This window comes from Sorex fumeus, unplaced genomic scaffold, assembly GCF_029834395.1.
Source record: "Sorex fumeus unplaced genomic scaffold, SorFum_2.1 ptg000019l, whole genome shotgun sequence".
NCBI lineage: Eukaryota > Metazoa > Chordata > Mammalia > Eulipotyphla > Soricidae > Sorex > Sorex fumeus.
The window spans coordinates 13140141-13164507 of record NW_026606076.1 but is presented as its reverse complement, the minus strand read 5'-3'; the positions used below and the strand labels follow the sequence as shown (position 1 = coordinate 13164507).

The 24367-nt window shown below is 57.3% G+C and overlaps 1 protein-coding gene across 15 annotated transcripts in view; it reads right to left on the bottom strand.

Moving 5' to 3' along the window:
• Positions 1–24367, bottom strand: part of CELF5 (CUGBP Elav-like family member 5) — a 38891-nt gene that overhangs the window by 11260 nt on the left and 3264 nt on the right. For 7 of the 15 annotated variants that reach the window (XM_056112895.1, XM_056112897.1, XM_056112899.1 and 4 more), the window contains exons 2-6: positions 16260–16342; positions 4827–4878; positions 3267–3395; positions 1494–1573; positions 38–184 (exon numbers count right to left, since the gene is read on the bottom strand). In XM_056112895.1, coding sequence (XP_055968870.1) covers positions 38–184; positions 1494–1573; positions 3267–3395; positions 4827–4878; positions 16260–16342 — 491 coding nt within the window. Of the gene's footprint in view, positions 1–37; positions 185–1493; positions 1574–3266; positions 3396–4826; positions 4879–7039; positions 7178–7227; positions 7310–16259; positions 16343–24367 lie in introns of those variants that run through there. The other 8 variants (XM_056112896.1, XM_056112898.1, XM_056112910.1 and 5 more) reach the window with 6 other exon arrangements.

Here is a 24367-nt window from a genome sequence, read left to right as displayed (position 1 = left end):
TGGGAGCTCAGAGGGGTCACGTGTTTCGGTCACTCACAGCCTGGGCGTAGGCACTGTAGGGGCTGAAGGGCAGGGTGAGAGACGGGGTCAGGATTCCCAGCTGTCCCACCATCTGCTGCATGCGTCTCAGAGTCCGCTCCTTGTCCGTGTCCGCAAACTTGACCACCAGACTGGACGAGGCGCCCTGTAGGGGGCGGCAGAGAGGCAGGGAGAGGAGGAGGGAGGGAGCCAGACTCCGGGGTCTCCGCCCCCAAACCAAGCATCCCACTGGCAGCCCAGCTGGGCCTCCTGGGTGAGGAGCGGGTGCTGGCAGCTGTCACCCCAGCTACACACTTGGGTTTTGTGTCCCGAGGTGAGTCGTTGGGGCCAGTCGGGGACCCTCAACTGTCACCCACACCTGAGAGAGAGACTCAGGGTGTTATTTCCGGGACGGGTCCTCCAGGGAGGGCTTGGAACCCGGACTGCCTGATCCTGCTACGGATGGAGCCCCACGCCCCAGGAACCAGGCTCGGGGGTTCCGGAGCCCCAAGTGCAAGGACAGGGTGCAAGCAAAGGGCGCTGGGACAGGCCCCGTGTATCACACCCAGTTAATGGGTTCTAGAAGGTCCAGAGAGGGATGCTGGCTCCGAGTGCAGCTGAGCTCCCTGGGACTCACTCTCACACTTGGGGGCCTCTCCGCAGCCCCACATTCCTCCAGGTCTGCCCCCTAACACCCACCACACGGGTGCATCCCACCCTCCACATCCGAGGAATTCCGGCCTGCCCCCAGCACATTCCTGTCCGGGTTAGCAAAGCTGATGGACGTGCCCCTCAGCTGAGCATGCGCTTCCCTGCACACTCAACACACATTCCACACTTGCTGTGGATGTCCACACACATGTACATTCCCGCTCACCATGCATGTCCACACATATGCACATACATGTACATTCCGACATTCAATGTGCCTGTCCACACACACACCTACACACTCATCATCTTCCCACACTCACAAGGAACCTCCAGATACACTCATGCACCTTCCCGCACAGCCCCACAAACTCACACACGTGCACCTACATTCCCACACCACGCGTGACCACTCTGAGACAGTCACGCACATCCGCACTCACACCCCTCCACACGCCCACACTCACAGACATCAACACACACTCAAAGACACACAGTACACGTCCATGCCTGTACCCCTCACCTGTGCATGTAGACACACTCAGAGACGTGCACAGACGCAACTCAGGCGTGCAACTCCGCAACAACACAATCACACATGTGCCACCCGGCCCATACGCTGAAACGTACTCATCACGCACACCCGTGCAGTCCCACGCAACAGCCTGGAAAGGCCCTGTCACACGTGTGCACACTCGTTGTAACACCACCCCTAGATCGGTTTCACCTGGCCCCTCTCTGAGAAGCGCTAGGGTCTCCCACACCCGAGACAGAAAGTGTAGGTCTCCCCCTTCCCCACACTCCTGCATGGCCCAGTTACTCACCGGCATGGTTTGGCTGCCATGAAGGGCGTGGATGGCCGCTTGGGCCTCTGTGTGGGATGAGAACTTCACAAAAGCACAGCCTGCCCCAAGAGAGCCAGAAGGGACGCAGGGTCAGTCTTTTGGGCAGGGAGGAGCCTCGTGGTAACCCTGCCTGGGTGGACAGCATCAGACACGGGCAGCCAGAAGCCAGACACGAGGACAGGAGACTCCGTCAGTGCTGTGTGCAGGGACAGCTGGACCACCCCGGGCCGGGCCGCAAGACAAGCGCGGGAGATCAGCCTGGAGGTGGGCATGCCCCCCCGCCCCAGGAGAGCCAGCCAGAGAGCCGCTCGCCACTCAAGCAGAGGGAAAGCATCAGGCAGAGCTGGGCAGGGTCCTGCTCGGAGGAACAGGCCAAGAGCGCAGGCTTCGAGAAGGCGCGCCGGGCACTCCCACCCCGAGACCAGGCGTCGCCACCAGAGCCGCGGAATTAAAGACGGCGCCCTCGGACAGGGCTGTGGACATTCGCTCAGATCCAGAAGCAAGGTCCAGGAGGATGGGGCTGCTGGTGATGTGGGGTGAAGTCAGGGGGTCAGCGACGTCCAGCCGGTGGGGCGGCGGGATCAGCAGACAGACCACCCGAGACCACCAGACACAGGCAGATGGAGACAATCACACGGCAAGAGTCCCGGCAGGCAGAGCGCTAGGGAGAGGCTGGGCACATGTGGGGGTGTAGAGGGTAGGGCGGCAAGGCGCTGGAATTGCGGGGTGGGGCGGGGGGAGGCGGTGTTGCACGCACAATCCTTTGAACACACAAAAGCACATGGTTGTCGGCTTTCCATGTGGGGTGGGGCCTTTTACGATCTGGATCGAGATGCGAGATCAGAGAGCCTGGCAAGTTCATGGCCAGGAACCGTGGGATCAAACCAGTCCTTGGGAGGAAAAGTGGCCAAGGCAGAGACAGGCAAACCGAGAGGGGTCGCACGGATGAACCCAAACAGGTGCAACCAGGTAGACAGACCGGCAGCGCCCTGCTGACCCAGGGGCACACTCGGGCAGAGAGACAGAGAGACGAAGGCGGAGGGACTTTCAACCCGAGGCACAGACGTCATGAGGGCAGGTCAGCCGACAATTATCCCGAGACAGTCCAGCCACAGAGGGCCACTGGGGAAGGTGGGATCAGACAGACAGCCCCATGGACGGAATCCGGTAGAGACAGGTGGACAGGTGGGTCGCGGTGCGAGCAGTCTCTGCCAGCCCCATTTCCGGACCCCCACTTCCGGCCACGGATCCCAATTCCGCCAGCACCCTCCCCTCCACCGAGCCCCATCCTTAGAGCCTGGACCCTGCTCACCAGGCACAAATCCCACCCCCAGCATCCTGGGGTTCCTCATGCACCAGCCTGCTTCCTGCTCCCTTGACCCTCAACCACACCCCCTATAGCTTATATCCGCCCTCTTTGTACATAGCCACACAATCTCTGTGTCCTAGATTCCATCATTCAGACACAAGCCCTGTTCCTGTACTTAGGCCCCGCCCCTGTGCCCGAGGCCCCGCCCCACACTTAAGCCCTGCTTTGCATTCGAGGCCCCGCCCCTCACATGCAAGCTGTTTTGCATCTTATTCTCCGCCCACACACGAGCCCTGCTTTGCATTCTAGGCTCCTCCCTCTCATAAACTCCGCCTTGCACCTTAGGGCATAAGCCTATGGGCATAAGCCCGGCCTTGAATCCTAGGCCCCGCCCTTCACACGAAAGCCCCGTCCCCAGGTCCCGCACCTGGCGCTCTTCTTACCTTTGCTGCTGCCATCTGGCCCCCGGAGCACTGTGCACTCATCGATGACCCCGAAGGGCTGGAACAGCCGCAGCACGTCCTCCTCCGACTGCTGCTTGTTTAGCATCCCCACAAACAGCTTCCGGTCCCCTGTGGGTGGAGACTCCCCCTCAGCCAAGTCCCTGGCCTCGGGAATTTCAGGAGGCAGCGGGTACACCATGGGTCCTAGTGGGCCCCATGGGGCCGGGTGAGAGGACACGGCCCCGTGTTTCCTGAACGGTCCCACCTTGGTGCCTCTCAGTCCCTGCAGGCTTCTGTTCCCACTCTGGGGACCAGCGCCATCTCTCACTAACGTGCACTCCCAAAACCTCACAGAGAACCAGGCTGAGGGATTGCCTGGCCTGACTATCCAACATCTGGATTTTTCCAGACACGGGGCATGGCTCCTGGGCTGTCCCTATGCTTTCCAGGCATCCTGCGTGAGTGGTGCAGCGGGCCAGGTGCCTACGGAGCCTGGGTACCCATCTATCTGCTGGCCGAGTGGGGGCTGGGAAGTGGGGAGCAGTGCTCAAGCCTAAGGCCAGGGTCCAGGTGGAGACTGCTTCTCCCGAGTGTGGGTGCCAGAGACCTGGCCCCTTAGAGAGGGAGTGCTGCTCCCTCTCACAGGAATGAATGTGGAGGCTCTATCTCCCAGGGATGCAGAGCTGGGTTACTATGGAAACCTGTCCTCTGGCAGCTGTCACTCATGGGGGTGGCAGGGAAGGAGAGTCAGAAGAGGTGCAGAGAGAGAGAGAGAGAGAGAGAGAGAGAGAGAGAGAGAGAGAGAGAAAGCACAACCCTTGGCAGCCAAATCAAAATATGAGAGAACTCCCTATAAAGATATTACAGAGCTCCTACACACACACAGAGGCCCTAACCTCCATGCCCTTTTATCCCCACAAGGCTGGTTCCTCTCCCTCAGGCCCCCCAACTCCATAAGAGATGGAGGAGGGCTGCAAGACTCTCAAGGATAAGTACTCTGAGATCCCACCAGGGGCAGCCATGCCTCCCCCCTGCCATGCCCACCCCCCACTCCCTGCACATACACCAGGCCTGTAGTCTCACACCACATGCCTGCGAGAAACAGTCAAACACACACATGCTCTGGCGTGTGAGCCCATGCACAGATGTATCCTGGGGGAAGGCACAGGAGCCCCTCTCCCACACCCACTGCAGGAACATGCATGCACACACACACACACACACACACACATACATACACACACAGGGTGCCCAGGTATGCATGCTCACATGCACACGTGCATTTGCCCAGACAAGCGTCATGCACCCCGCAGTTCTTCGGGAGCCCTGGGGTCCATAGACCCGCAGACCCGTGGATGCCTGCCCCACTCCAGCCAGGGGGCTCCGCCTGGCTGTCAGGAATGTCCTGTTGCATGGGGTGGGGGAGGGGTTGAGGGATCAACCTCAGACCCACTGATCTGTCCTCCTTGGGGTGAAGAGGGGAAGGAACCCCTTTTCCCCACCCCCACTGCTCCTCTGCATGTGCCCAGCCCCGCCTAGCAGCTATGGAGAGATGACAACTACCTCCACGGCTCTCGCTGTCCGCAGGCTTCACCTGGATTGGCCGCGCCATCTGCGGAGAGAGGGAGGGCAGGGAGGTCAGCAGTGGACATCGCTAGGCGCCTCAGCTCACGTACTGTCCACTTCCTCGGCCTCCCAGACCCCCCGGCCCTACTGAGCACCCCATCAAGCCAATCTTGGGTGGCTTTGCTCATACTGTCCGGCAAACTCCTATTTCACCTGCAAAATCAAATCCCAAGAGCCCCCTCGACCTCCCCTTGCCTCTCTCGTGTGGCAAGAGGCACACGAAGCTTCCCTCGGTCCCTGACATGTGACACGTGACATGACCTGGTGAGTCCTCTCTCCTCACCTCACTGAGCCCAGGGCAGGAGATAATGTGGGAATCTGAGAGCAGCCTGGACGGATGGGGTCAGGTCGGGGTGGCCTTTGCTATTCCACGGGTCTGAGGAGAGACTCTGGCCTATGGCAGGGTCTCCGGAGAACTCCTACACATCCTTCAAATCCCAATGAAGAAGTTCCCTTGCGGGCAATCTGTTGGCAGTGCCTGTTTGCTCCATACACACACACACACACACACACACACACACACACACACACGCACACATGCACACGAACACACACGCGCACAAGGCAGGGCATGGGTAAGAATCATCAGCAGCTGAAGTGAGTGGCCCAAATGGAAGTTGTCCGAGCCCTTCAGAGAGTGGCCTTAAGAGAGAGAGGCCCTGGGTGTGGGACAAATTCCATCCCCGTGCCCGCACCCTCGAGTCCCCGTGTGTCCAGAAGGTACTTGATAACTGCCACGGGGCTGGGTGTAGAGTCATCTCTCAACCTCGTTTCAAAGGTGCCAACATCCCAGCTGAGATGGGGATGGGCTCCAGAGCTCCTACATGTACACAGGGGCCCTAACCACCATGCCCCGCCCCCTCCCTGCCCAGCTCCCATCAGGTCAGAGAGATTTTGCTTAGAATAGGGGCAGTGAGTCCAAGCAATGTGGCTTACTGGACTCCACATTCTGGGATCTGCCCGCCCATTTTCTTTTTCTTTTTTCTTTTTGGGTCTCACCAGTGATGCACAGGGGTTACTCCTGCTCAGGTACTCAGGAATTACTCCTGGCGGTGCTCAGGGGACCCTATGGGATGCTGAGAATAGAACCCGGGCCGGCTGCGTGCAAGGCAAACGCCCTACCCACTGTGCTACCGCTCCAGCCCCTTGCCCACCCATTTTTTGAGCCCTATAATCACGCCCCCCCCCCTACAGTCTTCTTGCCTCTGACCGCTCTCACCTTTGATGTGAGGACGCCTCCCTTTCCAGGTCTGAGGTCCCTCTGGGCATGGGGGGGAATTCCCCTGAATCCTGAGCTTTCCACTTCCCTGAGCCCAGAGTCCCTCCCCACCCCACCCCACTTCCTGCTGCTATCTTGGTGACATTTGGTTGTGCCAGATCCAGGGGTCCAATCTCCCCAATCCTGGTCTCCCCTTGACCCCCCACCCCTCTGCTGTCCACCATCCCCTAGAGGGACCCCCACCCCCACCTGGGAAAAGGGGGGCGATCGACTCTCCCTTCCCCCGTCCCCCTCCACTTGACTACCACACTCCTCCAGCCAGATCACAACCAGATGGGACCCGTTTTGAGGTGAAAGTGGGGGGCGGCACTGGTTGGGAAGTAGGGGGGGAGGGGGCACCTGTGCTCCAGCCCCCGCCCCGGCCCTCACCTCCTCCCCCTCCCAGCACCTTGGGCATAGAGGATGGGGTTGCCATGGCAACGCTGATTCACCACACGGAAGCCGCCAATTGTTGTTGCTATGGAAACCGCCTCTTAGGGGCGAGCCCAGCTTCTGCCTCGCACAAAAGAGATATTTAAATATAATCTTCTCGAGATAGATGAGCTGAGCGAGGGAGGGGAGACCTGGCCCCCACCGGCGTGCCCTCCCTCCCCCCCCCAGCCCCAATCTGGGGGGTGCTGCGGGGTGGAGGGGAGGGAAACCGACTCCCCCATCAACCCCGCAGCCCGCGGTGGGATCTGGGTGCCACCGTCTCTGCCCGTCCGGGAGGCCCCTTCCCCCCCCTTCCCGGTCAGCTCAGCAGGGGTGGGGGGTGGGGGCCCCAGAAACCAGATGGACAGCCCCCCTCCGGCGCTCCAGTACACCCCACCCCCTTCCCCGACTCCGACGCTGGGGTCCCCCGCAGCCCCGGGGCCCGCCGGAGCCTTACCCGCCCGGATCGCATCCACGTGCACCGCCCGCCGGCCCCCGGGCGCACAGGCGCGCGCACCCCGCACGCGCGCCCCGCGCCCCGCGCCCCGGGCCCTGGGAGGAGGAGGCGAGCCAAGGGGGTGCAGCTGGGTCTCCCCACTCCCCACCCCGCCAGTCGCCCCTGTCCGCCCATCTGGCGCTGCCCACCTCCTTCCGGCTCCCTCGCTCCATCTGTCCCGCCCAGCGCCCGGTGCTGTCGCCTCCACCTTCTCCGGTTCCCCATCGCCGCGCCCGGCCCTGCCCCTCCCTCCCTCCCTTCCTCTCACCAAGTGCTCAACGCTGCGTGATTCTGCATGGGCCCTGCTCCCTCTTCTGACGAGGTGGGAGGAGGGAGGGCAGGTAGAGACACGTCCCCAGACACTCTGGGCCGGGTCCACACCGGGACAGACTGAGACGTCAAGGGCAGGTGGGGAGCGGGGGCTGCAGGAAGGTGGTGGACAATCTGTGGTGGGTTCTGAGGAATCAATAGGAGTTCTGAGGTGTCTCTGCGGTGGGCTCTGAGGTAGGAGTAGGAGTTCTGAGGTGCCAACATTCCCAGGTTAGAGCTGGCTGAGAGCTGGGAAGGGAGAAAGCGAGACGCGGCCACCGGACCCATGCCCCTGCCGGTGGGTTCTGGGGTTCCAGTCAAGCCCTGAACCAGCAGCTCCACCTGAACTCTGGGAAAGGCCCTCAGCTGGGCCAGCGGGGGTGCCCCAAGTGTCCTGGATGTGCAAAACGGGACTCAGCTGGGCTGCTCTGATGTGGATGGTGGTGGCGCACATCTGGGCGGCCCTTCCCACACTGTGACTTCCTCTGCTCCCCATGGGCCCTGCCCAGCCTCCACCGGGCACCCGGGTTGGGCTCCTCATCCACTCTGGGCACTGCCGCTGCCGCTGTGGGCACCAGAGTGACCCCTAGTCCTTACCCTGGGACTGGATACCCCCTAATGCCCAGGGTGACCCCCAGTCCTTACCCTGGCATTGGACACTACCCCCCTAATGCCCGGGGTGACCCTCAGTCCTTACCCTGGGGCTGGACACCCCTGCAAAACCCAGGGCATCAGCAGTGTAATCACAGCTATGGAACTGTCCATCTGAAATCTCCCACCCCTGCTGGGCCCCTCCACCATCACCAACCCCCAAAGCCCTTTTGCTCTGTTTGGACTCCACCTTCGTGGAGGCCTGTATCAGCACACACACTGTCCTCTGTCCTCTCTGGGTACCCCACTTCCCAAAAGGCCAAGCGTGTAATTTCCCAGTGATAACAGAAATGAACTGAGTCTCCTGGGTAGGAAAGGTGGGGGAGTTCCTGAGCCCGACCCTTGGCCTTTCCGAGGATCCCCTTACCTGCCTGCCTGCCTCCCTCTCAGGGGCGCTTCTTCACAAAAATCCCCAGACCCACTTCTGGGCCTGCGTCAGTGATGCAGAAACTGAGGCCTGACAAGGTCAAATTGTGAACCCTTAGTCTTAGGTTGATGTGACTTTTCCCCTTGGTTTGGGGGTCACACCCAGTGGTGCTCAGGGGTAATTACTCAGGGCACTCTCTAGGCAGGGCTCAGGGGACTCTCTGGGGTGAGGAGAATCGAATCTAGCTTGGCTGCATGCAAGGCCAGTGCCCTCCCCACTGTGCTATGGCTCTGGGTTCGCTTTGGTGGGACTCTGAGATAGGCCATATAGGGCTGGGCTGGGTCCTGCCAGGGAAAGTTTTCCCTTGTGGGAACAGGAGGGGTCTCTAGGAGGGGAGACAGGTACCCAAACACACGCCCTGCCCTTCTGGGGTGCTCAGAGGAGCCACAAGATGACCCCTGAACCAGAGCAGCCTGACCTACAGGGTTTCAGTGTCCCACTCAACTCAAGGGCTGAAATGATAGGAGGGCTCAGATGGTGGCCCTCGATCCCCTACAGCCCCCCTGCTTCCCCTAAAGCCCCGCCCCCCACCACAGAACATCCCTCCCACCTCCCACCAAGAACCAGACTCCAGGCCCCAGGGCTGCAGTGAAGGGCCTTGGCAGAGTCAGGATCTGGGGTGCAGGGGGTACTCCTCTTTGCCCATTCTGGGTCTGGCTGGAGAACGTGGAGGAATGATTTTTTTTTTCTTTTTGGGTCACACCCGGTGGCTCTGTACTCAGGAATTACTCCTGGTACTGCACAGGGGACCCTATGGGATGCTGGGAATCGAACCCAGGTCGGCTGTGTGCAAGGCAAAGGCCCTCCCCGCTATGCTATCACTCCAGCCCCGTGGAGGAATGATTTATAGTGAGTTCTGGAGCGATAGCACAGTGGGGAGGGCATTTGCCTTGCACATGGCTGACCTGGATTCAATCCCTGGCATCCCATAGGGTCCCCCAAGCACCCAGGAGTGATTCCTGAGTGCAGAGTCAGGTTCTGAGCATTGCTGGGTATGGCTCCCCCTCAAAAAAATAAATAAAAGAAGAAGAATCACAATCTACCCAGTACTTCTCACGGGCTGCCCAGGGCACAGAGGAGATGCTGCAAACACCAAAGGATTTCAGCAGAAAAAACAAGGGTCCCCACCCCTGGAAGAACATTCTAGATTGGTTCTGTCCAACCTGGTAAGTGATCTCCTGCTCTAGAATGCTCTTGGTTTCTCTCTCCAACATAGAAGCTGGGTGCTGGTTTGAAACATTTGATTTGTTCATTTCGTTGGTTTGGGCGCCTCACCCATCAATGCTTAGGGCTGACTCCTGACTCTGTGCTCAGGGAGCACTCGGGGGACCCATATGGGGCACCAGGGATCAAACCTGGGTCAGCCTCGTGCAAGTCAAGCACCCTTCCCAATGAGTTATCGCTCCGGCCCCTAGTCTGGAACATTCTAGATGTGTGCCGACACAAGACCTAACCCCCGGTCTAGAACATCTGGATTTTACCGTCCAACACGGTGACGGGCATCCTGGTATGGAGCTTTCTAGGTTTCATTGTGCATGCCATGACAGCTGGCTGCAGGTCTAGAACATTCTAGAACTTCACTGCCCTAATCAGGAGACACTGTCACACAAAGCAGTTTCAGATGACATATACATGTATTGACATGAAATCACATTAAATTAGGTTTCGTTCTTTTCTCTTGGGGAAGAGTGGCGGTTATACCCTACATACATGCTCAGGAATGATGCCTTGCTCTGCACTCAGGAATTACTCCTGGTCATGCTCAGAGAACACTAGCGGATGCGGGGATCGACATCAGGCTGGCCATGAGCAAGGCAAACACCCTACCCATTGATTGTACTATCTCTCCAGCCCCTAAAGGTTCTTTTATTTTTTTTAGGGGGTTACACCCAGCAGTGCTCAGGGATTACTCCTGGCTCTGTGTTCAGGGATAGCTCCTGGTCGGCTTGGGTATGCTGGGGTTTGAACTCGGGTTGGCCACAGGCAAGGCAAATGCCCTCCTGACTCTGACCCCTATTTACTCTTTCTTCCTTCCTTCCTTCCTTCCTTCCTTCCTTCCTTCCTTCCTTTCTTTCTTTCTTTCTTTCTTTCTTTCTTTCTTTCTCTCTCTCTCTCTCTCTTTTTCTTTCTTTCTGCTTTTTGGATCATACCTAGTGATGCTCAGGGCTTATTCCTAGCTCTCAGTTATTACTCCTGGAAGTGCTCAGCCAACCCTATAGGATGCCGGGGATCGAACTTAGGTCAGTCGCTTACAAGGCAAATGCCCTCCTCGCTGTGCTATCACTCTGGCCCTTGGCCTCAACATTTTTTTTTTTGCTTTTTGGGTCACACCTGGTGATGCACAGGGGTTACTCCTGGCTCTATACTGAGGAGTTACTCCTGGCGGTGCTCAGGGGACCATAGAGGATGCTGGGAATCGAACTCAGGTCAGCCACATGCAAGGCAGATGCCCTACCCGCTGTGCTATCTCTCCAGCCCTGGCCTCAACATTTTTGAGGTACCAAAAGCTCATTAACTACATGAAGCCAGTGACCACTGTCTTAGACCATTCCTGTCGCATGGAGAGTTCTACTCGACAGTGATAATATGCGATTGACAAGCTTCCGCCCTGTTCTGGGCACCCCCCCCCAATCTGCTTTTTGCAAATAAAGTTTTATTGGCACACCAACATGTGAACATCTATTTCTGCACGTACTGCCGTAAAGTGAACATCTATTTCAATGTTCTCTGTGACTACTTTTATTCTTCGAGTAACTGCCAGGCAAAACAGAAAACTCTGTCTCTTTGCAAAAATAAATAAATAAAAATTGTGCTGACCTCCAATTTGGAATCCTCTGCAGCCATATCCTGCCAGGACATAGCCATGTGTGGCTCTGAGCTCTGTAACTCACGTGACCGAGGCGAAATGAGGTGAGAGCCTTTCATTTCACTGCAGTTATGGGACGCAGAGAAACCTAAATCTAGAAGTGGATGCCATTCTCGGAAACCCTCTGCCTGCATTTCAGCAGTCACTGAGCATGTTCTACTTCATTTTCTTTTTTTTCTTTGTGCCACCCCTGGTAAGACTAGGGGCTTACTCCCAGCTACGAACTCCGGAATTTCTCCTGGTGCTGCTCAGGGGACCCTCTGGGAAGCCAGGGACGAAAGCCAGGTTGGCCCCGTGCAATGGGAGAGCTGTACCTGCTGCCCGAGCTGTCTAGTCCCCACAGGCTCTATTCTCATGGTTCATTCTATAAACAACAAATGCAGAGGAATCCTTTCTGGTCTAAAATGAGTGTCCACTGGGGCTGGAGCAATAGCACAGCGGGTAGGCGTTTGCCTTGCACGCGGCCGACCTGAGTTCGATTCCCAGCATCCCATATGGTCCCCTGAGCACCGCCAGGGTAATTCCTGAGCGCAGAGTCAGGAGGAACCCCTGTGCATTGCCGGGTGTGACCCAAAAAGCAAATAAATAAATAAATAAATAAATAAAATAAAGTAAAATGAGTGTCCAGGATGAGACAGACAAAGAGTTTAGACACACATGCTGGGTTATGAGTGCTTAGGATGGATATAAGATGCAGGAATGGTCTCATGGGCTGTTCTTATATTTGACGAGTGACCGTCTGTTGAAGCAGAGGGATTCTGGACAGGTGAGGGCAAACTACAGCATAGCAGGAAGATTATTTCCACCTGTTTCTTTTCTCCCTTTTGCAAATGCTGCTCGTAGGGCTGAAAGATACTACAGGGGTTTGCACGCTTGCTGTGCAGGAGGCCAAACCCCAGCTCTGATCCCCAGCGCTGAGCATCAGTGAGTATTACCAGGAGCAACCCCTCAGCACAGAACCAGGTGTAGCCTGGATGGATGGACAGATGGATAGGTAGGTGGATGGGTGGATGGGTGGGTGGATGGGTGGGTGGATGGATGGATGAATGGATGGATGAATGGGTGGATGGGTGGGTGGATGGGTGGATGAATGGATGGTGGGTGGTTATATGGGTGGGTGGATGGATGGGTGAGCACAGAGCTGGGAGTAGCCCAGAACCAGGCGAAGCCTGTGAGCATCTCCAGGGTGGCCTGATCCCCCTCCAAAGAGTGAAAACAAAACCAGTAAATTAAATGGTGCTTCTAGAAGAGTTTAGTGCTGTGGAGCAATAGCACAGTGGTAGGGCGTTTGCCTTGCGTGTGGCCAGCCTGGCTAAGCCGGGTTCGATTCTTCCACCCCTCTCGGAGAGCCCGGCAAGCTACCAAGAGTATCTTGTCCCCACAGCAAAGCTTGGCAAGCTACCCGTGACTTATTCAATATGCCAAACACAGTAACAAGAAGTCTCACAATGGAGACGTTATTGGGCCCACTTGAGCAAATCGATGAACAACGGGAGGACAGTGCAGTGCTATATTTCTCTTAGAACATTCGAGGTGCTCTAGAACATTCTGCCCTACAACATTTGCCAGCTGCTTACTCCCCTGGGTCTTTCAGCTGTCAATGAAACGCCTGATAACTCCTTGATGGCGGGGGGAGGGAGGATCCCCATCTATGGCTCTGGGGGCTGTTAATCAGAGTCTCTACCTGCCCCTCCTCCTACTACCTGGTCGTAACATCTCCAAGTCCAAAACTGTCCCCAACATCACCCCACTGAGACCATCTCTACCACCTGCCTCTATTCCTTTGTCAGATACTCACACTCTGGGTGTCCCACCCTTGGCCGCAGCCCTGCGTCCAGGGTCACTGTGCCTGTCCCTCCCTCTCACCTCCTCCTCCTCCTCCTCCTCCTCCTCCTATTCCTCCTCCTCACCCCAGCACTCCCACCTACCAGGCACCTTTCCTGGGGCAGGGCAGGGCTCGGAGTAGAGACTTGCCTCGCATGTGTGGGGGCTGCGGTGTCCAGTGCCTGCCCGGGACTATCCCCCAAGCACTGCTGGAAGTGAAGCCCTGAGTTCTGAGCCAGAACACTCACAGTTTTTAAACAAATTTATTTAAAAAAATTTTTTGTTTTTGGGTGGATGGATGGGTGGGTGGATGGAGGGATAAATGGGTGGAGGGATGGATGGAGGGATGGGTAGGTGGAGGGATGGGTGGGTGGAGGGATGGGTGGAGGCATGGAGGGATGGATGGAGGGATGGATGGGTGAATAGATAGGTGGAGGGATGGGTGGATGCGTGGAAGGATGGGTGGGTGGAGGGATGGAGGGATGGGTTGAGGGATGGATGGTTGGGTGGATCAATGAATGGGTAGATGGATGGAGGGATGGATGGGTAGATGAAAGGACAGGTGGGTGGATGGAGGAATGGATGGGTGGAGGGATGGGTGGAGGAATGGAGGGATGGATGGAGAGATGGACAGAGGGATGGATGGGTGGATGGGTGGGTGGAGGGATGGATGTAGGGATGCGTGGGTGGGTAGGGGGATGGAGGGATGGATGGAAGGATGGATGGTTGGGTGGATCGGTGGATGGGTAGATGGATGGACAGAGAGCTGGATGGGTGGGTGGGTGGGTGGATAGATGGATGGATAGGTTTGTGGAACGGTGGACAGATGGATAAGAGGTTGACTGTGGACCTTAGTAATCCCTCAGAAAATGGGGCAAAGGAGTGCGGGGGGCAGTCGGGTACTGCTTGAGGCATTGCCTGATGCCGCCAAGGGATCAGACCTCTTAGAAGAGACGTGCCAGTGTCTCCACCAGGGACTGAGGCCACAAGTCATGGCGCCGAGTGTGAGGAGGGAGGGGCTGATCCTAGCACCAGCATCGAAGCCCACCCGTCCCCCTGGGCCAGGCCCCCAGCTCCTGGCAAGCAGCGGTGCCCATGTGCCATCTGACGACAAAGGCCAATGAGCAAATCTGGTGCTGTTCTTCACCTCGCCAAGTGCAGAGCCCCCTTCTGGGGGCCTTTCCTACTTGCGGTTCCCATCTTTTCTCAAAAGCCGATTTCCCCGAAGACCTTCACGACCACCTCTAACAGACTCCGCCCCCTGCCCGGCCCCCCCCCCCCCCGCCCAAACACACATACCAAGCCCCATTCTGCACTTCCAGTGATGGCGATCAGAGAGGTTTAGTCACTGACTGACTGTCACACAGCAAGTTGCTACTGAGCAATGAACACACTTTGGTTTCTGTCGCATCTTCCTTCAGGGCAGGGGCCTCCAGACTCTTCAAAAGGAGACTGAGGCTGACCCCAAAACTGTCTTGGGGAGCCTCTCAAGAGGTGCTCAGGGAACTTCGGGCCACTTCCGGCCAACTGGGCCGGTGATTAACATGAGGCCCAAGAGTTGGCACTGCCCAGGCCCAAAGGCGCTGGGCATCACTCAGGCCACATGGACAGTGCTCGGGGACTGGACGGTGGCCGGTATGTGCAGGGCTCAACCCCTGTCCTATCCATCCAGCCCAGAGCAAAGACCTCGAGAGCAGGGTGGGCCAGGAAGCAGCTCCGTGCTAGAGCACTTGTCTTGCTTCTACGAGAGCCTGGGTTCAAGCCCCAGCAACGCATGCTATCCTGAGCACCAAGTCATGAGTAGCTCTCGAGGACATCATGGCCCCAAAACAAAGGTCACCATCTTGGGGCTGGACTGACAGGACAGCAGGGAGGACACTGGCCTTGCACGCGGCCCACTCAGGTTAGATCCTCAGCAGCCCATAGGATCCCCTAAGCCCTGCCAGGCGTGATCCCTGAGCACAGAGCCAGGAGTAGCACTGCCAGGTGTGACTCCAAAAATGAAACCAGGGGCTGGAGCGATGGCACAGCAGGGAGGACGTTTGCCTTGCACCCGGTTGACCCAGGTTCGATTCCCAACAACCTATATGGCCCCCTGAGACTACCAGGAGTAATTCCTGAGCATCACCATATGACCTGAAAAGCAAAAAACCAAAAATAAAACCAAACCTACCACGTGACCCTCTAGGTCTTCCAGGACGGGAACTGTGGGTCCCATCCCAAGCTCCATCCCCGGCACTGCGAGGTCGCCTGGTGACCCCCAGCAGTGCCAGAGAGAGTCCGCCTAGGAACAACTTCCTTTCCGTGCTGAGAAGCAACCGGACTCCTCCTCAAGAACCCCCAGTCCTGCTCTGTCCCCTACCCACTCACCCCTCCTACTCGGTTTCCTCCCCCACACCAAGCATGGTCCTGCCCCAGGCCATTTGCACCAGCTACCTGCCCTCTGCCTGCTAATGCCTCCTCCCACTGTGAGTCTCAGCCCCACGACACTTGCACACTAAAGGCCAGACACCCTTGTACAGCAAACTGTCTGCACAACCACACACACTACCTCTCTGGTGTGTGGCTTAAGGTGGGGTATGGACAGGCAGTCAGTGCTCATGCTAGCACACAGAAGGTGCTTAATCATTGCTTGTGCTGGCATACAGCAGACACTCAATCAACGCTCACAGAGGCGCTCCACCATTACTCACGCTGGCATACAGAAGGTGCTCAATCATCACGCATGCTGGCATACTGCAGGCACTCAATCATTGCTCATTCTGGCATGCAGCAGGCACTCAATTGCTCCTCACTCTGGCACACAGCAGGTGCTCAATCGTTGCTCACGCCGGCACACAGCAGGTACTCAAGGTGCACTGTGGCATACGGCAAGCACTCAATCATTGCTTACTCTGGCACAGAGCAAGTGTCCAATAGTTGCTCCCACTTCAACCAGTGCTCACACCTGTACCTATCAGGCGCTCAATCACTGCTCACGCTGTCGATCATTTCTGTCCTTTCTCTGTCTAGATGCACATGCATCCAGGAAGGGCTCCGGCCTCCCCGCGGCCGAAGGACAAACCCTCAAGCCCCCCATGCCTGAGCTGGCACCCAGGACTCACCCCGGGCAAGGTCTTCTGTTCATGCAGGGCGGTCTGAGCTTTGATGGCGGAGTCCCGGGCACAGTAGGTAAGAAAGGCACAACCTGAGGGGAGAGACAGGGTCAGAGAGGGGCTCACGGGTCAGCTGAACACAGTTCTGGTGGCCCAGAGGGGCAGGCGGGCCCCTCTGTGGGTACTCGGGACCGTTCTCAGGCAAAGAGGGGATGACACCGTATCCCGCTACTCCGTGGGACGACCTGACAAAGGACGTGAGCCAGAGACCCCCCAAGGAGCCCCCGCAGGAAGATGGGGGCCAGAAGGGAAGGGCTGTTGTCTGCTGGGACAGAACCCCTTGGGGGAAGGGGAGAAGGTTCCAGTTCCTGATGCCACGAGGATTATGGAGGAAGTTTCATGCTTAAATCATTGATGTGGGGGGGGCTGGGCTGGAGCGATAGCACAGCGGGTAGGGCGTTTGCCTTGCATGCAGCCGACCGGGGTTCGATTCCCAGCATCCCATGTGGTCCCCTGAGCACCACCAGGAGTAATTCCTGAGTGCATGAGCCAGGAGTGACCCCTGTGCATCTCCGGGTGTGACCCAATAAGCAAAAAAAAAAAAAAAAAAGAATAAATAATTGATGTGGCCCGGAAGTGTGAGGGAGGGTCCCGCATGGTTCGCATGCCTGGCCTGTGCTTCACCACTGAGTCGCAGCCCTAAGGGTGACAGGGGGTCTCCCCCTCCCCCCACACAGCATTGAGGTCCCATCCCAGGCCACCCTAGTGACACCCGAGCTGCATCCTTGTGAGATGTCCCTGGTCCCACCACCGTCTCTCCACTGGGCAATGGCTCCTGTGGCTTTATGATGCATCGTGGCAGGAGTGGTCCCGACGGTGCTTGGAGGCCTCTAGGGATGCACCCAGAGATGCTCAAGATCCTGAGGATGGACCCAGCATCAGGCGCTGGCTGAGGCCTGTGCCCAGACCATATCCAACCTCTCCTGTACCAGACTCACTTGTTATTCTTTTTGTTATTAAATTTGGGAGGCTGAGCACATCCGGCGGTGCCCAGGGAATCACTCCTGGCAGGGCTCAGGAGACCCTATGGGATGCTGGGGGTTGAACCTGGGTCGGCCGTGTGCAAGGTGAACACCCTCCCCACTGCACTATTGTTCCAGCCCCTCAGACTCGCTGTTTCTAAGGAGCAAGTTCAGTTTCAATTGAGTGTCTCCAAGTCTCTTTCCTGAGAGGTCACAGCCCCTCTCCTCGGGGTAGGACATGTGCTGGGGCTGATATCCCTGAGGCCGATATCCCTGAGGTCGATGTCACTGGGCCAATATCCCTGAGGCTGAGGCACCCCTGGGAGCCCCCAACACTTATGAGACCCCAGGGTGGCCAGACCATTCTTAGGTAACACACATGTACCTCCCCACACACGTACATATATTAATGGGGTCTGAGAGTCCCTCCCAACTTTTATCTTTCTGGGGCCATACTTAGTGGTGCTCAGGGGTCACTCCTGGCATACCTGGGGTGGACAGGGGGCAGCAGCATGCAAGGCCAGTAGCCCTGGCCTCTGTATCTCCCCGGCCCTTCCATTGAGGTCTTCTTGGGCTTTTTGTTTATTTGGGGTCACACCTCGTGGTGTGCAGAGGTGATTCCTGGCTCTTTGCTGACAGATCACTCCTGGGGGTGCTCAGGGGACCTTATGGGGTACCAGGGACGGAACCCGGGTCAGTGGCGAGTAAGGCCTGCATCCAGCCAAGCTGTCCTCTCTGTCTCTCCTGCGCCTCTGTGGAGGGTTTCACCGGGGTAAGGGGCCATGCCTGGAAGTTCTCAGGGCTGACTCCTGGCTCTCTGCTCAGGGATCACTCCTAGCAGGACTTGGGGGACCCTATGGGGTACAGGAGCCAAACCTGGGTCAGCCACATGCAAGGCAAACTCCCTCCCTGTTGTGCTGTCTCCAGACCCACCTTTAGTGAGGTGTTTTGGGTCTTTTTGTTTTTTTGGTCACACCGGCAATGCTAAGAAATTACTTCTGCATGCGGGACCCTGTGGGATGCCAGGGATTGAACCCGGGTCATGTGCACGCAAGGTAAGCGCTCTCCCCGCTGTCCTATGGCTCTGGCCCTTCTCTCGAAGGTGTTTGTATGCATTCCTAATGGCTTCCGCCAAGCTGAGGATCTATGTGAGTTCTGGAGTTGCTTTCCCTTTGGCGGGGTGGGGGGAACAACACCTGGTGTCACTTGGGGGCTGCCCCCAGCTCCATGCTCCAGATCACTCCCTGCAATGCTCAAGAAACTAGGGGTTGGAGCGATTACACAGTGGTAGGGTGTTTGCCTTGCACACGGCCAATCTCGGGTTCAATTCCCAGCATTCCATAGGGTCCCCCGAGCCCAGCAGGAGTAATTCTTGAGTGCAGAGTCAGGAGTAACCCCTATGCGTCGCTGGGTGTGACCCAAAAAGCAAAAAAAATATATAAATAAAAATTAAAAACTAAAAGAAAGCAAACACTGCCAGGGATGGACCCGTTGGGCTGTGTGCAAAGCCTGCGCCCAGACAACCAGCTCGTTCTTCCTCTGGCCCCCGACTCCTTTGGGCTCTGCATGTGCCTCGCCATCGGAGGCTACACAGGGTGCAAATGGATTTTCCCCACAGTTGGCCAGTCCCCTTCACTGTTGCTGGTGCTACTGTGTTTCCTGAATATAATTCGTGGAGGTCTTCGGAGCAAGAAGCAAAGCTGGGAAAATGGGCCTGAGGGAAATTAGATGTGGCAGGGAGGAAACGAGTCTGCAGGGCTGGAGCAACGGCACAGTGGGGAGGATGTCTGTCTTGCACGCGGCCAACCCGGGTTTGATCCCATCGGGTCCCTCCCCAAGCATCTCCAGGACTAACTCCTGAGTGCAGAGCCAAGAGTCACCCCAGAGCACTGCAAGGTGAGACCAAAAAAATGGGGCTGGAGCTGGAGCAATAGCAGAGCGGGGGAGGGTGTTTGCCTTGTACACGGCCAACCCAGGTTCGATTCCCAGCATCAAATCGAACCCAGCATAGGGTCCCCCAAGCACCGCCAGGAGGAATTCCTGAGTGCATGATCCAGGAGTAACCCCTATGCATCACCGGGTGTGACCCAAAAAAGAAAATAATTGGGACTTCAAGGGCTGGGGAGGGCTTAAAGGGGTGCCAGGCATGCTTGTCCAGCAGGTGAACCCAGCTCAAGCGTCGCCAAAGCAGCCTCAGAGCACTGAGCCGGGAGTAGTTCCTGAGGCTGCAGGAGCCAAGCCCTCCCTCCAGGGACCCTCGCTATCTCTGGGGCTCTGTCTACAGGGCAGGAGTGTGTGGCTCCGGGAGAAATGACAGAAATGACGGCCCCAAGGAATCTCTGAGTCCAGACACAGCCATGTGGGGAGATTTGCAGCTGGCCAGCCCCTGTCCGTGGTGCTGAAATGCGTCTCCCAGGCTCCAGCTTTTTTCTATCATTCAGGGGTCAGAATGAAGAGCAGCTGGTTGCCTTTTCTGGGTCACCAGTCAGGGCAGACACTCTGGGCTCCCCTTAAGGGAGAGTGGCTGGATCCCCCACCCCCCTGATTTACCTGTTCCACTCCTATCCCCCAGGACCTCAGACTCTGACTTTGGTGTTTTTGTTTGGGGGCCATGCTCGGCTGTGATCACAGCTGACTCCTGGCTCTGCGCTCAAGGATCAGAGGCTCTTGGAGGGTGCAGGGGATCGAACCTGGGTCAGCTGCATGCACAGCAAGCAACCTACTCACTGGACGATGGCTCCAGCCCCTCAGACCATGACTGTGGGAAGAGTCATGGCTGCATTTGAGTGAAGAGTCAGGGTGGAGGGCGGCTGGGGCAGCAGGGGGTTGCTTGCCTTGCACACAGCTGACCCAGGCTCGATGGGGTCCCCCATGCACCGCCAGGAGTAATTCCTGAGTGCAGAACCAGGAGTCAGTCCTGAGCACCACCAGTGTGTCTCCCCCCAAAAAAACAAAAGAGTCAGGATGGGATGGAGGTGCAGAGAAGGTAGCACAGGGTGAGGCATTTCGCTGGCAGGCAGCAAACCCGCGAACTGCAAAGGGACCCCAGAATGTAGACTACAAACCCAGGGTGACCCCTGAGCAGAGCCAGAAGCAAGCTCTGAACACTGCCAGATGTTGTACCTCCAACAAGAAGAGGGGGTGGGAGGCAGGGGGTCTGCTGTGTGAACTGGGCTCTAAGACAACCTGGGTCCTTTTCATGAAAGGGGGTGTCTGGTGGTGGGGCACTAGCTCAATGGGTATGGGTTCATTTTCAGTCCCTGGCACCATGTACCCCACCAACACCCCCCTGCCAGATGCGGGCCAGAACGACCCTCTTCTGCGGAATGTAGTAGTAGCCCAACGGGTAGAGCATTTGCCTTGCATGTGGCTGACCTAGTTCAATCCTGGCACCCCATATGGGTGCACCACAGTGGGGGCCCTGAGTGAGGGTCTCCCTCCAAGCAGCTAGGCCAACACCCAAGTGTCCGACCTACTTTAAGGGCCCTGCCATGATTCTAGGCTAGTAGCAGAGCAGCGGGACCAAAAACACACAGAAATGAAGGGCAGAGCCAGGACCGGGAGCCACAGCTGTCAGGCCCCGAGCCTAGGGACCCTTCCCGACCGCTCGTGAGGAGGATGCAGGCAGATGTCGGGAGCACCCGCTTCACCGCCTTCTTCCTTCCTCCAGCCGCCCTCTACCTGCTCACTCAACCACGCCCCCAGCCAGCTATCTACCTATTTATCTGTCGGCCCTCCCAGGCATCCATTTATCTTGCCACCCAACCACCTTCCACCTTGGCTTCCTCCACTCGTAAACCACCTACCACTCATCCTTCCTTCCTTCCATCCACCACCCATCCACCTGTCCATACACCTATCTATCTATCCACCCTTCAATCCATCTACTCATCCACCCACCAATCCACTCACTCACCCATCCATCCATCCACCCATCCATTTATCCACCCACCCACCGATCCACCCACTCACCCATTCATCTATCCATCCATCAACCCATTTGTCCACCCATCCACTCATCCACTCACCCATCCATCCACCCATCCATTTATCTACCCATCCATCCATCCACCCACCCATCCACCCACCCATCCATCCACCCACCCACCCATCATTCCGTCCACCCACCCACCCACCCACCCATCCATCCATCCACCCACCCACCTACCCATCCACCCACCTACCCAATCATCCATCCATCCATCTACCCACCCACCCATCCATCTACCCATTCATCCTTCCATCCATCCACCCATCCACCCACCCAATCATCCACCCACCCATCCACCCATCCATCTACCCATTCATCCTTCCATCCATCCATCCATCCATCCATCCAACCATCCATCCATCCATCTATCCACCCATCCATCCACCCACCCATCCATCCATCCTTCCAGGCAGAGCCAGTGTCCCTGGATGGCATCCAGGTGAGATGACGGCCACCACCTCATCTCTTTCTCTGCTTCCTATATTCCTCTCCAAAGTGGGCTGGGCTGTATTCAAAGGGCTGGTGCACGGGCTTCCCACGTGGGAAGCCCAGGTTCCATCCCCGGCCCCGCCTATGCCCCGGAGCGCCCACAAGAGATGGCTCCACGGCAAACCCACAAAAGTCAAGTCCCCCTGCAAGGGAGTGCAGCTGCTGCGACGCGTGTCCCCAGCCCTGCTCTCACCATCTGACCTGGGGCTGAGGCAGCTGAATTCTCTGAGAATTCTGCCCGCAGCACCTGGCCATGCACTGTGCAGCCTTCCTGTCCTGCCCTGGGGGCGGGGGGAGAGAATCTCACCCTGCGCAGAAGTTTCTGTTTTAGCCATCTGGGACGTGGGCATGCCCCAGACAAGGCTGGCAGCTCCTGAGCCACACAGGTCCCACTGGAGGTCCTGCCCAGCTCCTAATTGTAACCTAATTATGCCTCTATCCCTTCCTCACACTTCCAGACGCCCCCTGGCCTTTTCCACGGTTCATACCCATCGAAGGGTCCAGGACCCAGGAAATGTCTCTGGGAACAAATACGTCAACTGCTTTCTCTACAAGCTCCTACTCATCCTTCAAAACCCCAGCTCAAATGACTTTCTTGTGGTTCCCCAGTAGAGTCCTCGGTTCCCTACCCAGGTCCTCAGCCCTGCATCCCTCCCACTGACCCAGCCCTGATCACTGTGGCTCTAGACAACCTTGCCCCATCACAGGACTCTAAGACGTCTCTAAGAGATCACAGGACTCTAAGACATGACACCCCAGAAGGCTTTTGGGCAACTGTGAGCAGCATGGACAGGTGTGGTCCTACTAAGTGCTGGGGTCTTGGGCAGCAGGGAGGGCATTTGCCTTGCACACAGCCAACCCAGGCTCGATCCCGGGCACCCCATAAGGTACCCCAAGCACTGCCAGGAGTGATCCCTGAGCAGAGAGCCAGCACTCGGCCCTGAGCATTGTGGCTGTGGCCCCGAAACCAACAAACAAAAAACCCAAAGTTCTACAGCTCCTTTCCCACAGAAGCCACTTGCTGTGCCCTCTGCCGGGACCTCCCACCCAGCTACCCACCCCCACGCGCTTTGTACCCTCCCCAACCAGAGCTGGAGCTGGAACCTGGCCGATCTCCTGATCACAAGGGAAACCGGAGGTACCCAGACTCTTGCTCCAGACCACAGGGCTGGAAATTGGTAGAAAAATCAGATGGGTCTATCTGAGTCTCTCCTGCGACCAGCCAAGGCTGCCTCCTTCTGGCAGTCCTCCTAGATTCCTCACGCATGTCCACCATCCACACCCTGACAACCAGGTTTCATTTCTCACTCATTCTTCCCTATGTCTCACATACCAGGCTGGGAAGGGGGGGGGGCAGACAGAAGGAGTTTAGGAGTGATGTGTAGCTGTTTTGCCCACCCAACTTTGTATGAGGGTTGGGTACACAGCAGAGGCTCAATAAAAGCTAGCTCCAGGGCCCGTGGCATGAGAACCCAAGGCCCCTAACCCCACAGGACAGCCAGCTACTGCACGCCTCCAGGAACCCCAGCTCCAAGGCATATTTGAGGCGGGGGCGGGGGAGGGGGTGTTATCACGGCCTCAGGGAGAAAGGTGGCATAGGGGAAACCAAGGCAGAGCAAGAGTGTGGCAGGGCATAGCCTGGTCTTAGGCTCCGCCCCTCCCGCTGCCCAGCAGAGATGCTGGCGCTGCCATGGAGACAGCAGGCCCCGCCCACAACATACCCTGGTCCAAATTGGCCCCGCCCACAGCCCCGCCCTACCCTCTCCCTCCCGGGCTACTGTCATTACAGGGCACATGTGGGCATGGGTGAGGCAGACAGGAGGGTGCCCCCACCTCAGCCCCCCACTTTCTGTCTGGCACCCAGGCTGGAGGGACCCCTTTCTTCTTGAGGGGTGCCTGTCCTGGGAGGAAGGAGGCATTCCTGCGAGCGCCCTTACCAGAGGCAGGTCTGTGTGTGTGTAGGTGTGTGAACAAACGTGCACACGTGTGTTGTGTGTACGTGTGTACGCACACATCTGTGTTTTGTGTGGATATATGCTTACATTGTGTGTATGCATGTGTGTGCACTGTATGTGTGGATATTATGTGTACGCACAAGTATGGGTGTATGTACACATGTATGTGTGCACATGACATGTACGTGTGTGCATTCTGTGTACATGTGTATGGCATGCGCTACATGTATGCAGGTGGATGTGAATGTGTGTACTGTGTGTGTCTGAATATACACCCATGTGAATGGGTGCATGGGTGCATGTGTGTATATTTTAAGTACGTGTGTGCATACGTGTGTGAATGTGAATGTATGTGCATAACATACACTTACGCACGCATGTGTATACTAGTGTTCACGATACGTGAATGTGTGAATGCGCCTGCGTGTCTGAATGTCCATGTGTGTATGTGAGTCAATGTGGTGCTGAGTGGGGAGGCTTCCTGTCCCCTCTTCCGTTCCCTCCCTCCCTCCCCTACCCTCCAGTCCCCATATCTCTTTTAGAACAAAGCAAAGTGGACCTGAAGTCACCTGACCACCCCCCCCATTCTCCAAAGCAGGGGTGCAGCCACGACCCCTCCTCTGGCCCACAGTGGAGGGCCCCCCATGGCACCCTGCTCTG